At 49.9% G+C, this 19,349-nt stretch overlaps 1 protein-coding gene across 1 annotated transcript in view; it reads left to right on the forward strand.

Moving 5' to 3' along the window:
* Positions 1-1,595: 1,595 nt before the first annotated feature.
* B4GALNT3 (beta-1,4-N-acetyl-galactosaminyltransferase 3) overlaps positions 1,596-19,349 on the forward strand; it is a 64,560-nt gene continuing 46,806 nt past the window's right edge. Inside the window, exon 1 of the mRNA XM_048300566.1 lies at positions 1,596-1,737. Coding sequence (XP_048156523.1) covers positions 1,596-1,737 — 142 coding nt within the window. The remainder of the gene's footprint in view (positions 1,738-19,349) is intronic.

A 19,349-nucleotide genomic window follows, 5' to 3' on the forward strand; every position in this document is an offset into this window, starting at 1 on the left:
TTGGCAGCTCTTTCTGTTTGCACTGGAGGAATTATTCCCCATTATTGAGGCTCAGATGATGGATGTGCATCTGCGGCCTCAAAGGAGGTAGGAAGGAGGAACGCAAGCATTGCATCCTCAAAAGCTGCACAATGGCCCTTGTCCCTGGGAGGCTGGGGAAGTCCAAGGACAGAGCCACTCCCCAGGCTCCCCCACCATGGGGTTTGCTTCCGACTTGAGAAGCACCTCTTTCCAGCTCTGCAGTGGGGTATAAACCCTCTGGATGTGCTTCCCTTAACAAGAGAAACCTCCCCAACACACAGCTTTGTGAGACATTCCTATAAAGGAAGCTCTCATCCCTTGGTCCATCCCAGCTGTGTGACAGGTAACAGCAGCATCTCTTGGTGCTGCCTGGATGCTGGGAATGTGCTGTTCAGCACTTGATGCCCGGGACTACGGATGCTGCTCCAGCTCCCCAACCAGTGCCAGCACTCTGCCAGTGTCAGCCTGTCCCTGCTGGGACTCACACCACTGTTCTGTCTCCTCAATGCCATTTTAAAGGCCTTTGGCACATTTTTTAAGCTAAAGAACAGCAAGTGTCCTTTTGTGCAGCCTCACATGTAAGAGTTTATCATCATTTCATTAATTTTAAAAATCACTTCAGCCTGAGGGTTTCTGTTCATGGTCCCACACAGCACAGGAGCTGCATCTGTGCAGGAGCAGAGCTGTGAAGGGGAACAGCTGCCACCACTGACCCAACTCCCATCACACATTTTTGGAAAGGGGTAACTCTGGACTAGCTCCCCAGCTGGATACATGACGTACATCCCGGATGTTATCTCCCATTTTCCTTCACCGAGGAGGAATCCAGTCTGCAGCCTCCAGGACAGCTTGGTGATGTGAATGAAACCAACAGCATGGGAAGGACTCTCAGAAATCACTTCAAAAGTGTGCTGGAGGTGTATAATGAGGCAGTAATTTCACCCAGGGAGCGTCCTGGTCTTCTGAGCAGGCTCTGACATTCTCCCGCTGAGGGGTCTGAACGTGTAACATCGCATCTGCTCTGCTGCTTCAGAAAGCAGGTTTGGAGGCTTCACCAGCTCTCTTCCTCCTCACCGAGCAACGCACTTCCAACTACATACAGCTGTTGCACCGGGTGAAAGACACTTTAAAATTGATTCAGCTGTGTGTAGTAACAGCGTGAATTGGAATCGTCCCCTCTCGTTCTACTCCCCTCCCGACAGAGGAGTTACCATCTCCTGTGCCCTCACCGGAGGGATCCACCGACGCTCCTGCTGGCACGGAGACCGGCTCTGAGGGGGTTTGGAGCCTCCTCCGCCACTGAGGCGGCTTTCTGTGGCCTGAGCAGGAGCGGAGCCCTCCGGCAGCCCTGTCCCGGGGGATGTGCCCGCCGCCGGGCTCTCGGCGGGGCGGAGGCAGGTGCGGGGGGCGGCGGCAGAGCGGGGCCGGAGCTGCCCGCGGGGGCGGGCGCCGCCCGCACCTGGGCCCGCCCCGCGAAGGAGGGGTGGGAGCGGCGGGGCCGGCGGCGGGAGCGCGTCCCGGGGCGGCGGGAGCATGTCCCGGGGCGGCGGGGGCCCGGCGCCCTGAGCGGCGCCATGCGGGGCCGGCTGCTGGCGCGGCTGCGGCGCCGGAGGCAACTGCGGCTGCTGCTGGCCCTGGGCGCGCTGGCCCTGGGGCTCTGGGCCGCCTACCTGGAGCTGGTGGCGGCGGCCGGCGGCGGGGCCACCCCGGAGCGCAGTGAGTGACCCCGGGCGCGGGGAGGGAGGGGAGCGGGGGGGTCCCGTCCTTCGCAGCCCGGCAGCCCCGCGATCCCCGGGAGCCCCGCGATCCCCGCGATCCCCGGGAGCCCGTGCGCTGCCCCCGTTCCAGGCCGGCGGGGGGACGCGGGGTGAGCGCAGCCACTGGGGTCTGAGCGGGGCTTTGGCCCCCGGCAGGAGACGGGCGCTGGGGGTTCACTTCCCTGCCTTTGGTCTAAGGGGTCTCACCCCCTCTCTGTCGGGAGACCCACCCAAGTCTGACCGTGCTGGAACTGCAGAGCCCAGAGCCACGGCTTTGAGATGTCTCTCGTTCTTGGTGCCCTGGTGCGAACCTGGAAGGCAGCAGAGATGCTTTGAATGCGGCTTTGATGCGAGGAGAAGCGTATGCAGAGCAGGAGGGAATGCATACCCGGGAGAGGCGCACCGCCCGCCTGCTAACGGGCTCGCTTTGTGCGAACTTTCGGAAGCACGGCAGGGCTCGGGCGAAGTGCGTTGAGCTGCGCTTTTCTTTCTGAAGTAGAGAAACATTCTATCAATGTCCTGTGGCTTTTTACGCTTCTCTTTTTTGAGCTACAGAAAGGTTTTGAATGGCTCGTGGTTTTGTAAAAGGCTGTGATGTTGCTGCTGCTTTTTAATAATATCAGTACTTGGTACTAATCTAATTTGAAAGTATGTTTTCAATTACATGTGAGTGCTTAACTATTGATATTTTCCAGCGTATTGGTCCTTTCATTACGTGTTGTAAACCTCCTAATTTTCACTCCATGAGTCAGGCTTGGTTTCAGTCTTAAAGCTTGGGACTGTGGCTGTGCAAGGGGCACTATGAATGTCTACTTCTACAAAGTCCATTACAGGACTTCAGCTTGTACAGTTGTTCTGTATAATACGTGATGTTACTGCTAAAAACACATATTTATTGTTCCAGCAGTGTAACAGATCTGATTTCTATCCTCTAGTAATAATCTTCTTTTTATGCCTGGTGGAATGAGAAGGTGAGTTGTTCTACGAGTCCACTTTGCATTACATCTTTAACACAATCTCACCGTGCCTTTTACTGTACATCACTTTGGCAAAACCCCACCAAAAATGCTTAGAGAGGATTTGTAGAGGTGGGCAGAAGGCTTGTGTAGAAGCAAGGGAGAAAAACGCCTCAGAAGTATTTAAAACAGTGGTTATGAGGAGAGAGGGGCTGAGTCAGGTGTTTGGAGTTGTACAGCTGGTGGTCCTTTCACTGCCAGCAATGCAAAGGGAGAAGGAGGGGTGGGAGAAGTGGGCTGAGAGAGTGGGGACAGCAGAGATGTGCAAGAAAAAACAACTTTCTTAATGAATTGAGTTCTTCCTCTTTGCTTTAAGACAGGGTTATTTTTACATCTCTGTTGTAAAAGTAATTCTGTTTTAAGACTGAAACTGGAAACAGTGAGATTACTACAGTTACTACCAACCAAAACAGAACATGAGCAAAATAATTGCATTATATTAAAGTTCAATTATATAAAATTCCAGGTTCTCCCAAATCCACCAGAGACGTTGCTGTTCGTTGCAAACAGAAGGTATTTAAATGCTGCTGGAAAGGGTGGGAGGGTAAAATCCTCTGGCAGGCAGTTCCTCACGGCTCAGCATCACAGAGGGCTGTGGTCACACTGGGCACTTGGTGTCATGTTTTCTTGGCTTTGTAGCCAGAATCCTGGAACCTGCTAACAGGAGGAAGGTTAATCTGTGACCTTCCCCACCCTTCCTCTTGCCCTACTACCTCTAAAAGCCTGTTTTGTTTTAAGAGAAATCAGAAATCTGAGCAGAAGACAAATAGCATTTGTTTTCTTTTGGTTGTTAAAACTAAGTAATATTTTCTTCTCTGGGGACAGGGACGGCTGTGTTTGTGACTCCATGTGGTGACTCTTCCCAGGATCCCAGGAAGCTGATGTAGGAGGGAGTGGCTCTCCAAGCAATTAATACTTTTCCCCTTGTTTCTGCATTGTCTTCTGTTGCATGTCCCGGTTGGGAACCCTACTGTAAGTCACACCTGGGACCAGCCAAGAGCTGCCACCTCAACTTAGCTGATGCAACAGCCTCCCCAGTTATTAACGATAAAATACAAAAGCTCTCTCTTGGGCAACTTTTCTAGACAAAAGGCTAAAAGGCTCCTCCATTGGGGCCAGAAAGATGAAAAGCTGCTGGGTTTGGAAGATCTACAGGAGATCAGTGTTTCCATCTCCTGTGTCTGTAATGGAGTTTCTCTTTGCCTCCCTAAAAGGCACTGTAGAACAGCCTGTGTGTGGAAAGCCAGGTATGTTTTTGTCTTTCCAGAGAAGTGATTCTTCTGCTTGCAAAGCTGTAAGGACTCAGAGAAAAGACTTCTTTTCCTCTCAGCCATGCATGAGATGGAGCACAAACCCCTCCGATGCCCCCACACCATCCCTGCTCTCAAGTCAGTGCCTAAGAACAAGTCTTCAGGCATGGTGGATCCTCCCAGCTTTATGTTCCTCTCCTCCTCTTACCCCCCAGACCAGTGTGTGGTGGAGAGAGCAGATGTCAGATGCCCAGAGGGTGGGTGTTTGAGTAAGTGATGCTTAAAAATTGGGGCCCTGACTGTCCTCTCTTGAGATATGTGCAGCTCTGCTGTGCAATGAAGTCAAGCATATAAAATAGTTTGGATAAAGTGAATAAGGAGTCTAGGAGAATATCCTGTAATCATCAGTATCCATTGGCACTCATGATGCTTCATCACCATGTGCTGTGAGAGTCTCTGGCATGAGGTTCACTTTGCTGTAATGTTAAAGTCAAAGGCTGAGGGATCAGCCTGAGGTGCAGAACTCGTGCCTGGTATACACCATGGGTTGGGATTTTCGTGTGCCAAAGTTGACTTGGGCCCATTTCTAGCTGTCAGGGAGGTCGGGATGGGCTGGACAGGCAGAGAGGATAGTGTGGGCTCTTGTGAGTGATGGCTTTCCTTTGAAGGTGATGCTGGAATGAGTAGTTGGGCAGGTAAAGGAAAAAACTCTTTTTTGATTTTCTTGTGATGTGAGTGTCTTAGGGTGGTATTCCTACATATTCTTCCTAGGGAGCCTTGTTGGCAGGACCATGTGCTCGTGGGTAGGAGGGCGTTTCTGTTGTTGTGGGGTTTGCCTTTTTCTTCCTTTTTATTTTTTTTCTTATTTTTTTAATTGAGCATGTTTGGCTGGCTTGCTGCCCTGTAGGTGTTTATAGGAATCTTAAACATGTTTACAGCTGAGTGAAGAGAAACAAGCAGGCTGATGTGAGCTGAAGATGGGCACACTCACCTCACACGAATTGTGGCCTGTTGTCATCCAGAACAAGCCGTAGCAGGCAGGACACTGCCTCCCTGCCAGGAAACCTGAGGAGCTGGAGACAGTCTGTTTACTCCTGCTGCTGACAGGCACTAACCTCTCTGGAGTGGGCTCTCCACTAGGATGTTTTTCTCATCTTTATGAGCTGCTACACAGCACACTTTGCTCCTGCTGGAGATGGGGAGACTTTATTATTTCATGGGTGAATGAGGTGTTGCGGAGGGAGAAAACACAGAGGCCTGGAGAGCAAGTCCTGCATCGTGTCTTTAATGCTGTAATGCAGTTCGCTCGGCATCAGGGATGGAAGGGACAAGGGCAGGGAGAGGTATTTCCTCAGGGAAGACCCTCATCCCAACATACTGCTACTTCCCAGAGCTGCTGCAGTGCTGTTTGGATGGAAAAGGTGGTGGGTGTGACAACTCCTTCTGCTACCTCTGTTTTTCTCTTCTGTGCCCAGCAGTGCCTCATCTTGCCCACCTGTGCAGAAGGGTGTGCCTGAGGGAGCAAGGCTGATATCAGTGGGCTGTGTTTGCAGGCAGGATATGCAACGATCCCCCTTTGCTCTAAAGTCTTGTGTCAACATAGTAGAAACAAAGCCCCATCCCTGAAGCAGCTTGGAGGTGAGGTCATTCCCAGCCATTGCGGTGCAGAATCTGTTTTTTCTGCTGCAAAGACTATGGTATTTCAGGAGTCTACAAATCATCTGCACTGATTTCTTTTATTGCAGGTGTGTATGTTGCACTGAGCCAGGCACAAGGAGGGTGCTCAGGATTAGAGTAGAATCGTGGGAGGTGCAGCTGGTAGGAGCAAGAAGTTGGAAGCCCCTTTCTTAACTTGCCTTTCCTGACTGCTTTAACCTACCCCTGTTCCTCCACATTTTACTGTTGTGAGTAAATAACACTGGGAGTGTGTTATCTTCCTATCTTGGATTGTGTTTGTGGTTTGTGTCTCACTTAGATTTTCAGACTGCTGCTTTTCTAACTGAGGAGTGCGCACTGCCACTCTCTGAAGTGGGAAATAGGAGAGGTTCAGAAGAAACCGTGGAAATGTGCAAATAGAGAGGTCCTTATGGCAAGGCTCCCCCCTAATGTACATCTACATTACTCCCTACATTAGCTCCCCCCTAATGTACACCTTCAGTACCCCTTTGCTTCCCAGAACACTGGCTTCTCGTGCCTGCAGCATGCTGAGCTCTGGTCTTCAGGCACGTGCAGGTTGCCCGAGTACTGATGTGAGTGGGCAGTGTGTGTGTTTGTGTGAGAGGAGCGTCTGCCAGAAGGGTGAAGTTGGGCATTTAATGTCATGTATCAGCTTCCTCCTCTCGCCTGGGCGCAGGGACCCCTCAGGAGCACAGCCACAGCGGCAGGTTCACTCGCGCCGTGGGCCGCCCGTGCAGGCCCGTGCAGGCCCGTGCAGGCCCGTGCCGTCCCTCAGCCGCAGGGCTGCCTGCCCGGGCCCGCTCGCTATCGCTCCTCCGCAGGGCTCATTGCGTCTGTGCCACGAAGCTTGCGTGTGGCATTTCTGTACGTGCAAGGACACTTGGGAGACCTTTGCTCACAGGGGTCTCTGCCAGGCAGCACCGTTCCCAAAGCACACTGTGGGGTGAAGGATGGGCCCTGCAGGTGGGACAGGGGCACTGCCAGGGGGTCAGTGCAGCGTCCCTGGAGGGTGACTAGAAGTGCTGTGGCATCCTGCCACACTGGCATGTGCAAAGGGAGCCAACATCCCCAGCCCCGTATTCACAGCACAGACTGCTCTCACAGGCTCCAGGGGAGAATCCAGGGTTAGAGGGGATCTAATGTACTACATCCCCTGGTAGCTTGGTTTGTGAGGTTCATTGACACACCGGAGGGGAAGCCCAGGCCTCAGGCTGCCTCTGCCGTGCTTGTCCTGAGCCAGTGAACCCCTGCACTGCTGCTGGGGCAGTGCTGCAGGTAGGTTGCAAACCTGGTGCTTTTTCACCACTTGAAGTCAGCTGGGTGTTTGTTTCTGTGGAACTTGGCCTGCAGTTTGTCTGGCCTCAGCAGATCCCCAAATAATTCGCCAAGATTACATATTACCTTTATTTACAAACTCCTGTGTCATCTCTTCACGTACTCGTGTTAACTGACAGATTTATGTAGTGGCGTGCCAAAACAGCATGTATTCATGTACACACCTTCCCGTCTTGAGTTGGACGGGGTTAGGATAACTTGGATCTCAGAGGGGTGCCCTCCTGTGCATCTCCCCCACACCACGGGCTTGGAGAGGAATGATTCTGTCTTCTGGAGATGTGTTTCTGTGTGCTACAGTGACAGAAAGGCTCTGCCTTCTCTCACCTGGAAATTCAGGCAGATGTGAGAGAAGATGGACATCATCTTTCATCTGGTAGTTTGAAATTACTGGCATCTGCAGGATGGGAAAAGGCAGGATGCTCTCCTGAGGACAGAGACTGCCTTGTAGGTTGTGGCAGTTGGGAATGGAGTAATGATGGGGTTCTTTCTCCAGCGCTTACAGTGCTGGCCTCAGGAATTTATGGGGTTATATATTTTGTTGAGTTTCCCTTTCCTATTTGTTCTTGCGCTGCACTGATGTTCCCTCTTACAGTCACTTCCCAATTCCATTGCTGTTTTTAGGCTTGCAGTAATAGCTGAGAAGGACTTTCCAGAAAAGGAAATAAGGTGGCTTACTTACACGTGGTGTGAGATTTCAGAAAGACCCATGTTTCTGGGTGGAAACAGTTGTGAATCTGGTCCTCGGATACTCACCCTTTTCATGATGTTGGAAATTCACAGTCTGTGTGTGTCATGAGCCAAGCCAAAGTACACTGGGACCTTGACCAGAGCTGCTCTGTATTTCTGTTTTCCTGAGAAGACTTTCCCATGCCACAGTGCAAAGTCCTTGATGTTCCTGATCTGGAGAGAGTTCCTGATGCTTTGAGATGCTTAGATGGTCTGGGATGATGCTGCCATTAAGTTCTCCTAAGACATCACAGAAAAATAATTCGTGTTGCCGTAATAAATAATTTAAGTCAACTACACGGAATAATAATAATATTTGAGTAGTCAGTCTTTAAGATCTTGAATCATTTCAGACAATACAAAGCTTGTTGGGTGGACTTGAGTCCCCTTGAAGCATCAGTGCCCCATCACTAATTCTGATTTTGTAATTTCCTAAGGCTTAGTTATTTCAGCATCCTGTGACTATTTCCCATTTGAGTTGTTTTGGGGGTTTTTTGAGGGGAAAAGAGGTCAATGTGGTTTTTTTCCCCAACTTCTAAAACAAGGGGATTAAACTGTCACCGATTACTTTGCATTGCAGGTCTTATACCCTTACATGGCAAAATTGTCCCATCTGGGGCTGTTTGTCCTTTTCCATGTCGCTGTTTTCCATCAGAGATACAAATGGAATATCCTAGGCCTTTGCATCATCCATGGGGCTTTCCTTTCTCGCTCGTTTCCATCTCAGTGACCTTGTTAATTTCTGACAGTTCAAATATTCTTGGGTTGTTTTCTTTTTTGCCAGTTGGAAATTGACAGCCAATGCTAGTCAGTAATGTAAAAACACTGAGTACAGATCAGAGACTTGACTATAGCAGGCGTGTGTTATCTTTTTTGACTTTCTTTTCCTCATGCCCTCTGAATTGTGACCATTAGGAGCTAGTAGCCTTACGTGGCAGCCTGTGTTTCACTGAAATGTGTAAATCCACGCTCACTAAACAGTAGTTCATTGTCACATGCTGTCGTATTCCATTTACCAGTAAAAATATTTGATCTATGTTATCACCTGTGATGGCTGCAAATTGCCTAGTAGAGCTCTCTTGGAGTGAGGATAATCTGCATTTGTGATATGTGTATTTTTTCCTGCCATTCTAAGTAAGTCTGCTCCTACCTTTCTTGAAGAGGCCACTTACTTATTTCCATGTCATTAGCGTGGGCTTGGCCCATATATTTGGAGTTGGCACCTCCGACAGCTTCCTCAGCGCTGCCGCTCGTTTGAGCCTAGCTGAGATATCTGCAGCCCTTCTCGTAAATACTTCCCTTCCTAAATTAGTTTCATTTGTATTCCGTAATGCAATTTTCTGTAAAACTGCAGTAGTCATGTCTGGGTGCTATTAACCCCATCTGAGCTGCTGAACAAAATTTATAATGGGCTGAGAATATCCTGTCCAGACCACCCGATACTAATAGCCTCCATTACCTGCTGCAGCAGCAGCTCACTCTGCATTAGCTGCCACAGTCCATGCTTTGTTGTAAGCAGGCCAGTTGGGAGTGTTTTGTTTATTTTCCATCAAAAATGCAAAACAAACAATCTGCCAAAACCAAGTTTTCCCATCAAATATGACTGAACTATAATTTCCAGAGGTGTACCTTGGTAATAATTGTCTGCCTTGCATAAGAAGTAAATAGCAATTGCAAAATGAGACTTCTCCTGTGTCTTGAAAACATCAGTGTGTGCTTGTATCAGGGTAAATTCTGTGAACAGCAGTTATGCCCCATAGTCTGTACTCTCACACCAAGGGAGAGAGTAGTTAGCTGCATCCACTTGGAAATTCAAAATAACATCCAAGCCAAGGTGTTGAGAACAAAGGCATTTTAAGTTGTTCCCCAAATCATATGTTGCTTCTTTTTCTTCTTAGGGGAATAACAACAACAAAAAAAAAAGGCAGTGAGAAGGTTTGTTTTTAAATCTAGAGTAGAGCAAGGGTGAACCTTGAAGAGGAAGGAAACACAGGGCCTGTGGACCTCCCTCCGTGTCAGACTCCTCTGTTGTGCCAGCACAGTGGCCCGAGGGAGGCTGGGCCCTATCCCCCTTCCCCTCCCTCAGGGTGCCTGGGGGCACCGCTACTGAATGTGAAGAGCTGAGAACTTGCAGGGAATTGGATCAATGGGGAGCCACCAAGGACCACATTCCCCCTCCCCGCTCCCCAGAATACCCAGAATATGGTAGGGACCATCTCATCCAGGAATCCCAGGCGTGGGCTGGGAAGGAGGCTGGAGCCTAAAGCACCTGGGGGGAGGCGGAGAGCAGCCTCTGTGCCCAGGAGGCAGCAGAATGGTGTGATTCCCAGGAAAGGGGCCCTTAGCCCCCTCAGCCTCTTCCTTCTCCCACGCTAGACCACCTTTCATGCCACAGGTGTCCCAGCTTCCCGAACAGCCATCCTTGGCCATATGCAGTGCCTCATGTTGTGAGCCACCTCACTGCCTTCTGTTCTGGGCCCCATAAATACAGGGACTATGGCTGCTGGCCCACAACTCCCTGAGCTTCAAAGCCTTCTGTTTCCAAGGACTTTTAGGGCAAAGAGGTGTCCCACAGCAGCAAGGCAAGTGGTTGCCCGCTTTTTTGTGGGAAAGCAAATAGGGACACAGAGGAAGAGGGGAGATGTCATCAGCCACGTGGTAGCAATGTAAATATCTGAAAGGATCTAAAGTCATACGGGTTCTAGAAAGATTTTTGGTGCTAAACACAGCCTGAATGGTGGTTTGTGTAAAAGGGTTTTACCAAGTTGGTGCTTGGTTTGTCTCCGTGTGCTGGCTGGAGCACCAGCTGCAAGCACCTCAAGCCCCAGAAGTGGTTTTGTGAAAAATGAGGTTCACTCTCCTGTGAGAATTTAAAGGCTTTAATATAAAGACAATAAGAGACACATAAAATAAAGCAAAGGGATAATGGCCGGGTGCCTTGGCGCTCTGCCAAGAGCACACCTGATGCCCGAGGTGAGTCCTTTTCATACCATTTTTACTGTCTGTTCTCTATTCATATTAAAACTTTTCTTGGAGCTGTTCTGTATGGCCACTCCTTGGTTCCGCCTTTTTAGAGCATGCGTAGTCTTCTGCCTTGTGGTTTTATTTCTTTTGATTCTTGGGGTTGGGCCTGCTAGGTAAGAGTCGATGGTAGGGTGGATCTCTTGATTACTCAGACAGTCAGGGCTGATTGCAGCTTTGGGCCTCTTTGCCCCCCGGCCAGAGCGGTGATAGCGGCTCTCGGACCCTCCTGGCCGCCCGTTCTCGAGGCAGAGCAGCCTTTGGGCCCTTTTGTTCCCTGGACAAAGTGTTGATCAGCAGCTCCTCGGGCCTCATCCTCTGCTCGCTTGGAGGTTCTCTTACTTGCTCACACTTGCTAACATTCTTGCTAAAAAGAGAGAAAACTACATCCACACAGCAAAAAAGCATTTCTAACATGATATAATATCTACCTTTATACTTTGCAAGAAGCCAATATTATATGTTTATAACAGTTTGGACCATCATTCTCCTCTCCCCTCTCAGGCAGGGGCGAAACCCCCTTTATACAGGTGTTTAATTATTCAGGGCCTAAGCAGTCAGGTTCGTGGGAGGAGGAGCATGGCAGGGCTTGCTTCGTCGCCTCTTTCTGCACATGTGCCTGGGCTGCTCTGTGTCTGTCACCAATTCCTAGGGCCATTCCTGATCCTGCTCTTTTTCAGCTGCTTCCTCAGTCAGGAAGAGCTTTGTAAGGTACATGGGTTGAAGGACAGTTGTACTGCTCCGTGTTGTGCTGTGTTGGGAGCTTATTTATCCTTGAAAAGATGTATTCTAATTCTGTCTTTGCTGTTTTGGTTACTTTTTCTTCAGGGAATTGGACGCGCTTTGTGGGACCAGGGTTTGACAGAATTCAACCTTGATAGTGGGTGTTTTCCTTTTCCCTGGAATTACTGGCTGGAGCTCATGGTCTGTATTTATTTGCTCACGTTGCTCACCTGCTCCAGTAGTGGAGCTAAGATTGCCAGCACTGAGCCTGAATTTAATTTGCTTTTTCTGCCAGTGCCTTTCATCCATTGGCAGTTTCTCTGTTGCTGGCGTGGTGCTGCTCACCTGCACCTAGTCTGCAGCTAATAAATGCCTCCAGCTTTCACGTTCCTTTCCCCTTTCTCTGAGCCATCATCTTCATCCCTGCTGCTGCTCTGAAGAAGTCCTGGTGTTGCTAACATAGCTCTGCACTTGTGATTCCTCCGAACATGCCACCCTTCCTGGCAGGTCTTCCAAGGCGTTTCCAGGCGTGTCTCGCTGACTCGCACCTCTTGCTGCGGTGGGGAAGAGGGTCCTTTGTGTGTGCTGGTGGGGCAGGGGAAGGTGCACTCCCTCTCTGAACTCCTGCTGTACCCTGCCTCAGTCTGGCTAGTATTATTTCAGTTTGTCTGAACTGTCTGATCGCTGTCTGCATTCCATCAGCTCCAGCCATGTGGCCGATTTCCTCTGCTTTGCAAATTGTAATTGCTTTGCCAATTAACTCTGGGTCTTCCAGTACTCTTTTTTGAGTGCTTTTTCCCAAAACTCCATGCTTCCCAAAGAGCATGACTAGTTGGGAGTTTTCTCCTATTTTTCATTATTATTCTTTGTAAATTTTGTTTTCACCTTTTTCTTATAACTCTGTGTTATAAGATACCCAACATAGGCAGTTCAAGGAGGGAAAGAAGCATTTTAGAAAGTTTTGCAGCTCATGCAGATGAAGAAAGAAAAGTAGAAGGTAAAACCAGCAGAAGAGGATGCATTTGGAAATACAGATGACAGAAATTATTTAACAAAAGTAAGTAGTGGCCAAAAATGGGACGTGGTGAGAGGAGTGTCAGAGCAGAGTGATCAGAAAATGCCAATGGCCACTAAAAAATTGTCGTGGAAGGAGCTGAAGGCTAGATTAGAAAGAAATACTTGGGATTTCAGTGGAGCAGAGAGGTTGGAATCAACAGAGATCAAAAAGAGAGATGTAGAAAGAAGGGGGCACAGAATAAACCACTGCCTTATGTTTAAAAGAGGTGGAGGAAAGTGCGGGGATAAAAGTTACAGAAGCTTGTAGGGATCATAAGCAGCTCTACCAGGAGGGTTAAGAATGTATTTGGTGTCATGAGGGTGTTTGGTGCTTTGAAAATCAGTAGCATGGTGGCTTTTTACTGTGGTTGGTGTCTGCCAAGACACCTGGTTCCCCTGTGTAGGGCCCTGTGCTCAGTGCTGCAGATGCTGCTCTTGGTTGGCCGAGTGTGGTTACCTGTTTTGTCCGGGTGTCAAACAAACGCTCAGCACTTTGCCAGTTTTTTTGTGTAGAAAAAGGATTTGCTAGTGTAGTCAGGAATTTTTAATGTATCCCTCTTTATTTACAAAGGATGTAAAGTCCCTTTTCTCTAGGTACAGTGAAAACTGAATAAAAGATGCTTGGTTTGCACGTAGTCCTATGGTTCATGGTCAGGTAGCATTTAATCCAGAAACTCTCTAATTTGCTGATGTTCATGCTACTTCTGCTCCTTTCATAATCCTCAGGGCTCCCTTTCTGCCTTTCCATGCTTTTTGGGGGCTTTCCTCTTACACAGAGGGATAGGCATTGTTTGCTGGAACCAGTGCAAGTTTGCCTCCAGACACAGGGGAAAATTTGCCCTGCTGAGCCCCCACCCCAGGCACCGACTCCCACAGCAGGGACGGCAGGTTGCAGGCGCAGCGGGACAGGCATCCCATCCCTGGGCCGCAGTTCTGTAGCAGGCAGCACGCTGGAGAAGGGACCACGATGGGAAAGAGCCGGAGCAGGCTCTCCTGTGAGCAGTGTTTGCAAAGTGATGCTTGCTCAGCATGGCACGCTGGAGTCCAAGGCGCACCAGCTCCAGAGCTGTCCAAAACCGATTCAAACTCATGGGATCCTACTGCAGGTTTAGAGCCTCGCTTATTCCTCTGGGCAGAACAGGAGTCCTGAGAGCGCTGCCTGGGTCCGGGAGCAGATCCCCCCGGGAGCTGCAGTTTGTCCTTGCTCCGTCTCTCAGCCGTGGGGAGGGATTTGCCCCCATGAGCATGGCAGCCCCTGCCCGCCACTCTGGTATCTTCAGCTGGCAGTGTGCGGTCGGGCCGCAGCCCTCGCCTCGGTGCTGCCCAGCTTTGCACAGCGGCTGAGCTGCTGCTGCTGCCTGGGTGGAGAGCCGGAGGCTAAAATTAGCAGGGAGCTCTTCTCTTGCCAAGTGCTGTGTCTGACCCAGCTGAGCCTGGCGGGATAGAGAGGAAAACACTCTTAAATCTCTCCATGCAGAGCACCCTGTGTGCCTGCTGCCTTCTGGGAGGGTTCCCTGCCAGGGGTGGGGATGTCTTGCCCTGGGATGCTCGAGAGGATGCTGAAGCAGCTGGGAGAACAGGGCATTGCCAGGACAGGCTTGGGACATGGTGGGAAATCCTGATTCTCAGAACTCTGTTTCCTTCTAGTTCTTCTTTTGAATATCATATAAACAGCTGGCAAGGCCAGCTCTTGCTCCTGGACATCTTCAGAACTGCAGGCGTCTGCTCGCTTATGGAAAGGTTTTCTGGGTAGATGTGGGGTTTGGCTGCCCTAAGAAAATTAGTGTCTGTTTGCCACTGCCACCCTGCCAGAACAAACTGCTAAAGATTTCAGTGTCCCCAGCAGCCGCCCTAAAATGAGAGCTTGTTTGCTCTCTATTACAGGGTGGCCTCCAGAAGGGGCCGTGGCCTGGTGGTTACAGCACAAATTTGGGGACATACGCCAGCCTTGTCTCTGCTGCTGAACAGCCAAGGCTTCAGAACAAGCTGCTTCGACCTCTCGTGCCTCAGTTAGGCTGTCAAAGGTGTCAGTGACAATTGTTATTTATTCTTTTGAAATACTTAATGTCCATGAATGGAAAAGCATTCACTGGGTTCCATATGCGTTCAGTGCAAGGGGGAAGCCTGTTGTTTCATTCTTCTGCTGGACCCAGCCTGCCCTGCTGCAACAGCCCTGCTGGTTTGGCTTCCCCAGGCATTGCTACCACCCTGCCTTTTGTGAGCCAGCTCTGCTGTTGTGTAATGCAGGGGCAGGAGCTTGTCTGGGCCCCCAGAATACGGATCTCACCTCTGACCTTTCCCATTCGTTGCACTTGCCTGAACTGCACAGCCTGGGGCAAGAAATGGGTGGAAGGGTGCAGCTGAGGTGATGGCTTTTAACCCTATTCCTTTTTTCTGGGGCCTTTGGATAGAGCTGTCTGTGGTGCGTACAAGGGCAGCACAACAGCAAAGTGTGACCACTGCAGGGAAATTACCGAGGGGTTTGCACATTATTGGTCTTGTCAGCTGTGGAGGAGGCAGTCTGAGGGACACCATGAGCATGGTGGAGCAAAATGAGCACCTCTTGACAGCCTAATAAAGGTCAGAGTAAATACAAACAAGCTTTACATTGGGATTTGTGTTCTATCTGCAGTGGTTGGCAGGCTCTACTTCTGAGGAAAGCTGGGCCAACTCCAGGAAGAAGAGAAAAAAAGAGGAAGGCACATTCATAGTCTGTCTGATGACTGTTCTTGCTGAAAGGGACATGAAATTCCCCTTTTCCTGCAAATAGCAGAGAAATGGGAGCAGCTGGGATAGCTGCCCTAGCTGTGTCTTACGCACTTGACCAGCAACTTGCAAAGTGGCCTCTCTGTACCTGGAGGTGTGTACAGACTATGTGTGCCAGCCCCCTGCCAGTCTCCATTGCATCAGAAGGACGGAGAAGAGAGAGAGCCCCAGGAACTGGAGGGGATGTGGTACGGGCAGGGTCCACTCTGGCTCCTGTCTCAGCTCTAGGCACAGGTGCCTCCCTCCTCTGTGGTTTCATTCTGGTGAAGTAAAGGAAACAAAACTGTCAAGTAGGTCTCTGGCTTCCCTTTCCTTTCCCTGCCGGAGGTGGAATGAGGACTGTCTGTGTGAAGGACATCAAGGTATTTTTAGGATGGGTGAAAAAAGGCAAAGTATAAAATACATGGGAAAATATGCCTCCTGCAGCTGCAAGGGGACCTGCTCGGGGCTACTGTTTTTGCTGGAAAGGATTTATTTGCCTGGAACCCAGCAAGGTGAAGAAAGCACCTCTTTCTTTCACCACTGGGGAAGGCCGGGGAAGAAGGTGGCCCTCACACAAATCTGGCAAGTCCTACTACAGGATTTGTTCCTGATGCTGGCACCCCACACTGCTGGCAGCTCCTGGCTGTGTGTGCTGGCAGTGGGAGTGCAGGAGGGCTGGGGATGGGGCGATCCTGTGGGGCAGTGGCACTCCTGGGGCCGGGGCCTTAAGGCATTTGTGTCACTTCAGCTCACAAGCCTGTGAGGATGGACTTGTTTTTTCCTGGATGAGCCCTGTTCTGTGATGGAAAAGTGGGTTTTTCCTGTACTCGCTGGTAACAGTGAGAGGGACCTCCTTGCCCTTAGTGATCATCATTTACTGAGAAGTGGGGAAAGTGATTCTTCTGTGTTCTCTTCCCCTTGCTGAACTCTGTTCTGATGTTGACTGCTGGCAAAAGTACAAATTTCTAACCAGCCAGCCACTTGAAATGGCCTGCCTTTGCTGTCTGAGGCTATCCAGGAGGAGCCTGTTTTCTCTCTGCTCTGGTTTCTTCTGTTGGTGCCAGTCAGGCTGTGAGCATCCCTGCCCAGGGCCCTGCAGAGTTGCTGGGCAGATGCTACGTGACATTAAGTGCTTTAGGCAATGTGCAGTGTGGAGGCTGCCCCTCTGCCCTGGAGAAGGCATTGGGAAGGGACTGGTGCTTCCCTGGAGCTGGAACAGTGTGCCTTGCCAGCACTTTGGCAAACGAAGGGGGACTGGGGTGTGACTTGGAGGGTGCCCCTATGTCCCTGTGCTATATTTAGCTCTGCACCCCCTTTGTTTGAAATCCACCATTGCTCCCCTCTGTAGAGCTGGGCATTTACAAGGTCTACAGAGATCTCTGCTCAAAGTTAAGCTGCTAAAATTCACAGAGATGCCTTTCTTGGGCTCAGCAAGTCTCAAGACTGTTTACAATTCTTGTCTCAGACCCTGAAACTGGAGGGGTTCAAGTGGGTGACCTGCCACTCTTTCCTCAGGGTGTTTCATTGGCAGGCTGAGCAGGACCCCTGTATCCCCTGGTGTTAGATCTGGGTGTATTTCTCTAATTGCTGAGCGAAATGATGAAAAGGCAGCTTAAGGCTTTAGTCACTGGAAAGCTTTTTTGGGAGAGTGGAACTTCATACTTGCTTGGCTGAGGCTAGAAGCCCCTGAAGGAGGGCAGCTCAGGAGTTTGGTACTGGGCTGGTTCTCGAATCAGGCAGTGCTTGGTGGGGGGAGTCTCCCGGAGCAAGCATATGCAAGTTTAAAAAAAAAAAAAAAAGAGAATGAGAGAAGGTGGTGCTAGTGGGGAGTAAAGCTTTTGAGCCATCACTGTGCTTGTGGCAAATGCTCAGGACAACCCTCATCCAGCCCTGGCCACCTTGGCAGGACAAGGCAGAGGCATGAGGCTTTAGTGATTTTTCTCATGAATGTGGCAGATCCATTTGTGCAGTTGGAGGCACATAAGTTATCATTTTTCTTTAATGCCTTCAGGTTTTACCAGCTGTGTCTGTTGAGGGTGCTTGGGATTTGTCATTTCACTATATGGCTTAAATGAAACCATATGGTTACCTGTGTGCATTTCTTTGCATTTCTTTGTAAACAATCCAGATTTTAAAAATTACTATTATTATTTAAAGTAGATGTGTCTGGATCTGTAGCTTTGTAAAGAAATAACTGTAATTTTATTCCTGCAGGTGTGTGTATCTCAAGTTCTAAAGGCATTTTCCACGTGTAGAGGGACTCTGTGTGCTCTGAGCACTACCAAATCAGCCCAGAGTCCAGAACCTCAGAAACTAGCAATTGAATCTCTCAGGAACAGAAAGGTCTAACCTAATTTTGTATTGTGTGCCAAGTAGCCTCATGATAGCATCTTTTAAGTGTCCTGTGCTCCAAAGGCACCTGTGTTCCTTCTGTTTGCTGAGCACATCTAATCAAACCTGTCTGTTCCAGGTTAAGAACTATTATTTCCCATAGAAGAATTGCAGCACCTGTACTTCACTGTGTGTTGTTTCAGGTGGCCAGGGAATTTGATGCTGAGCTCCACTGCCAGGGCAGTTTTACATGCACTTTGCTGACCCAAGGTGGCCTGTGTGGAGCTGATCTGTAATGAACACCCAGTCACAGCTCTTCCCTCCCCACTCTGAGCCAGAGGAGGCACCGTGTGAAGTGGGGGTGAGGTCAGGGTTTTGGCAGCTAAGCAGTGTGCTGCTGCTCTTAAACAGCACGCTGACAATGCTTGCTGAATTGTTTCGTAGACCACAGGCGCATCTTCAATGCCAGCATTACTGTTCTGCATAAAAGCCTTGCAGGCTGCAGTGGTTTCCTTTGTGGAACTAGGGTGGAGCCAGGGTGTGGGAGGCTTCATCCCACTCTACCCTGATGTTTTAACATTACAGTTAATGTTAAGATACAGCCTGGGATTCACGAGATCAGTCTTGGATCAGTCTTAAAGCATCGTGAGTGATACAGGCTGTCTTCTGCATTTGTTGTCCACCAGAAGAGCAAGTGGTTTCAGGCACTTTCTCTCCAGTGTTGGTCCCTTGTTGACACAGGGTTTCTCTTGTTGCCTTCCCACGTGCATGGTGGTAGCCGGGGATCCTGTCTGTGTGTGGCACTCGTGCAGTGAAAGCACCACAGGTGAGACTTCAGGAAGCAGTACATGTCTATTACGTGCTGCTGTCTCCACAAAAACTGTCCCAAGGAACCACTGTACCTTTGTAGGCGCATCACAGGTGTGTGCTGCAACTCCTGTACCAGCACCCTGCCCAGGGGAAGCACCTGGATAACCCCAGCCTGTGCGTCGGTGATTGCAGCACATGTTCATTCCTTTATGTTGTTGCACCAGTTTTCCCCTCCTCCCTCCTTCCACACCCAAAGCCCCACATCGCTCTGCTCCTCCCTGCAAAACATCTCTCCTCCTGCCAAAAGGCGCCGTCCCTTCATCTCTGAGGCTGTCCACCCACCTCATCTCCCAGCTTCATGTTCCTCCCTGTGCTCTCTGGGCGTGTGGATGTGCTCCCCACACGTTCACTCCTCTTCACACATACCTGTCCACCCCTGCGTGCAAGTACCTGCTTGTTGCTGACCTCACCTACTTACTGCTGTTTCATAGTGTTCCCCTGAACGTTTTCATGGCCGTGAGAGCCTTGCTGTTTCCTGCCAAACCCCTGGGACTGCACAGCTTGCAGTATGTTACAGTCTTTTTACCTTCTGGCATCCTTTGAAGTGGAGAACAACGTTGATGCATGCGAGAGGTCAGATCCTGGAATAAATAAGACATGACATGGCCATTGCAAGTTTCCTTTCTAGGGTTGCAACCATGCATTTACATTTCAAATTCTGCCCACTATCCCATACCATCTCCTCACCTGGAGAGGTGGCACTGTATGAAATACAAGGGTTAGAATGTACAGAGCTCACAGTTGGCAATGGCACAGCTGAGAGCCTCTGGGTGAGAATCAAGGAGCAAACAAATAATGCAAATGTCATTGTGGGAGTC

Source organism: Corvus hawaiiensis, chromosome 4 (assembly GCF_020740725.1).
Source record: "Corvus hawaiiensis isolate bCorHaw1 chromosome 4, bCorHaw1.pri.cur, whole genome shotgun sequence".
NCBI classification, from domain to species: domain Eukaryota; kingdom Metazoa; phylum Chordata; class Aves; order Passeriformes; family Corvidae; genus Corvus; species Corvus hawaiiensis.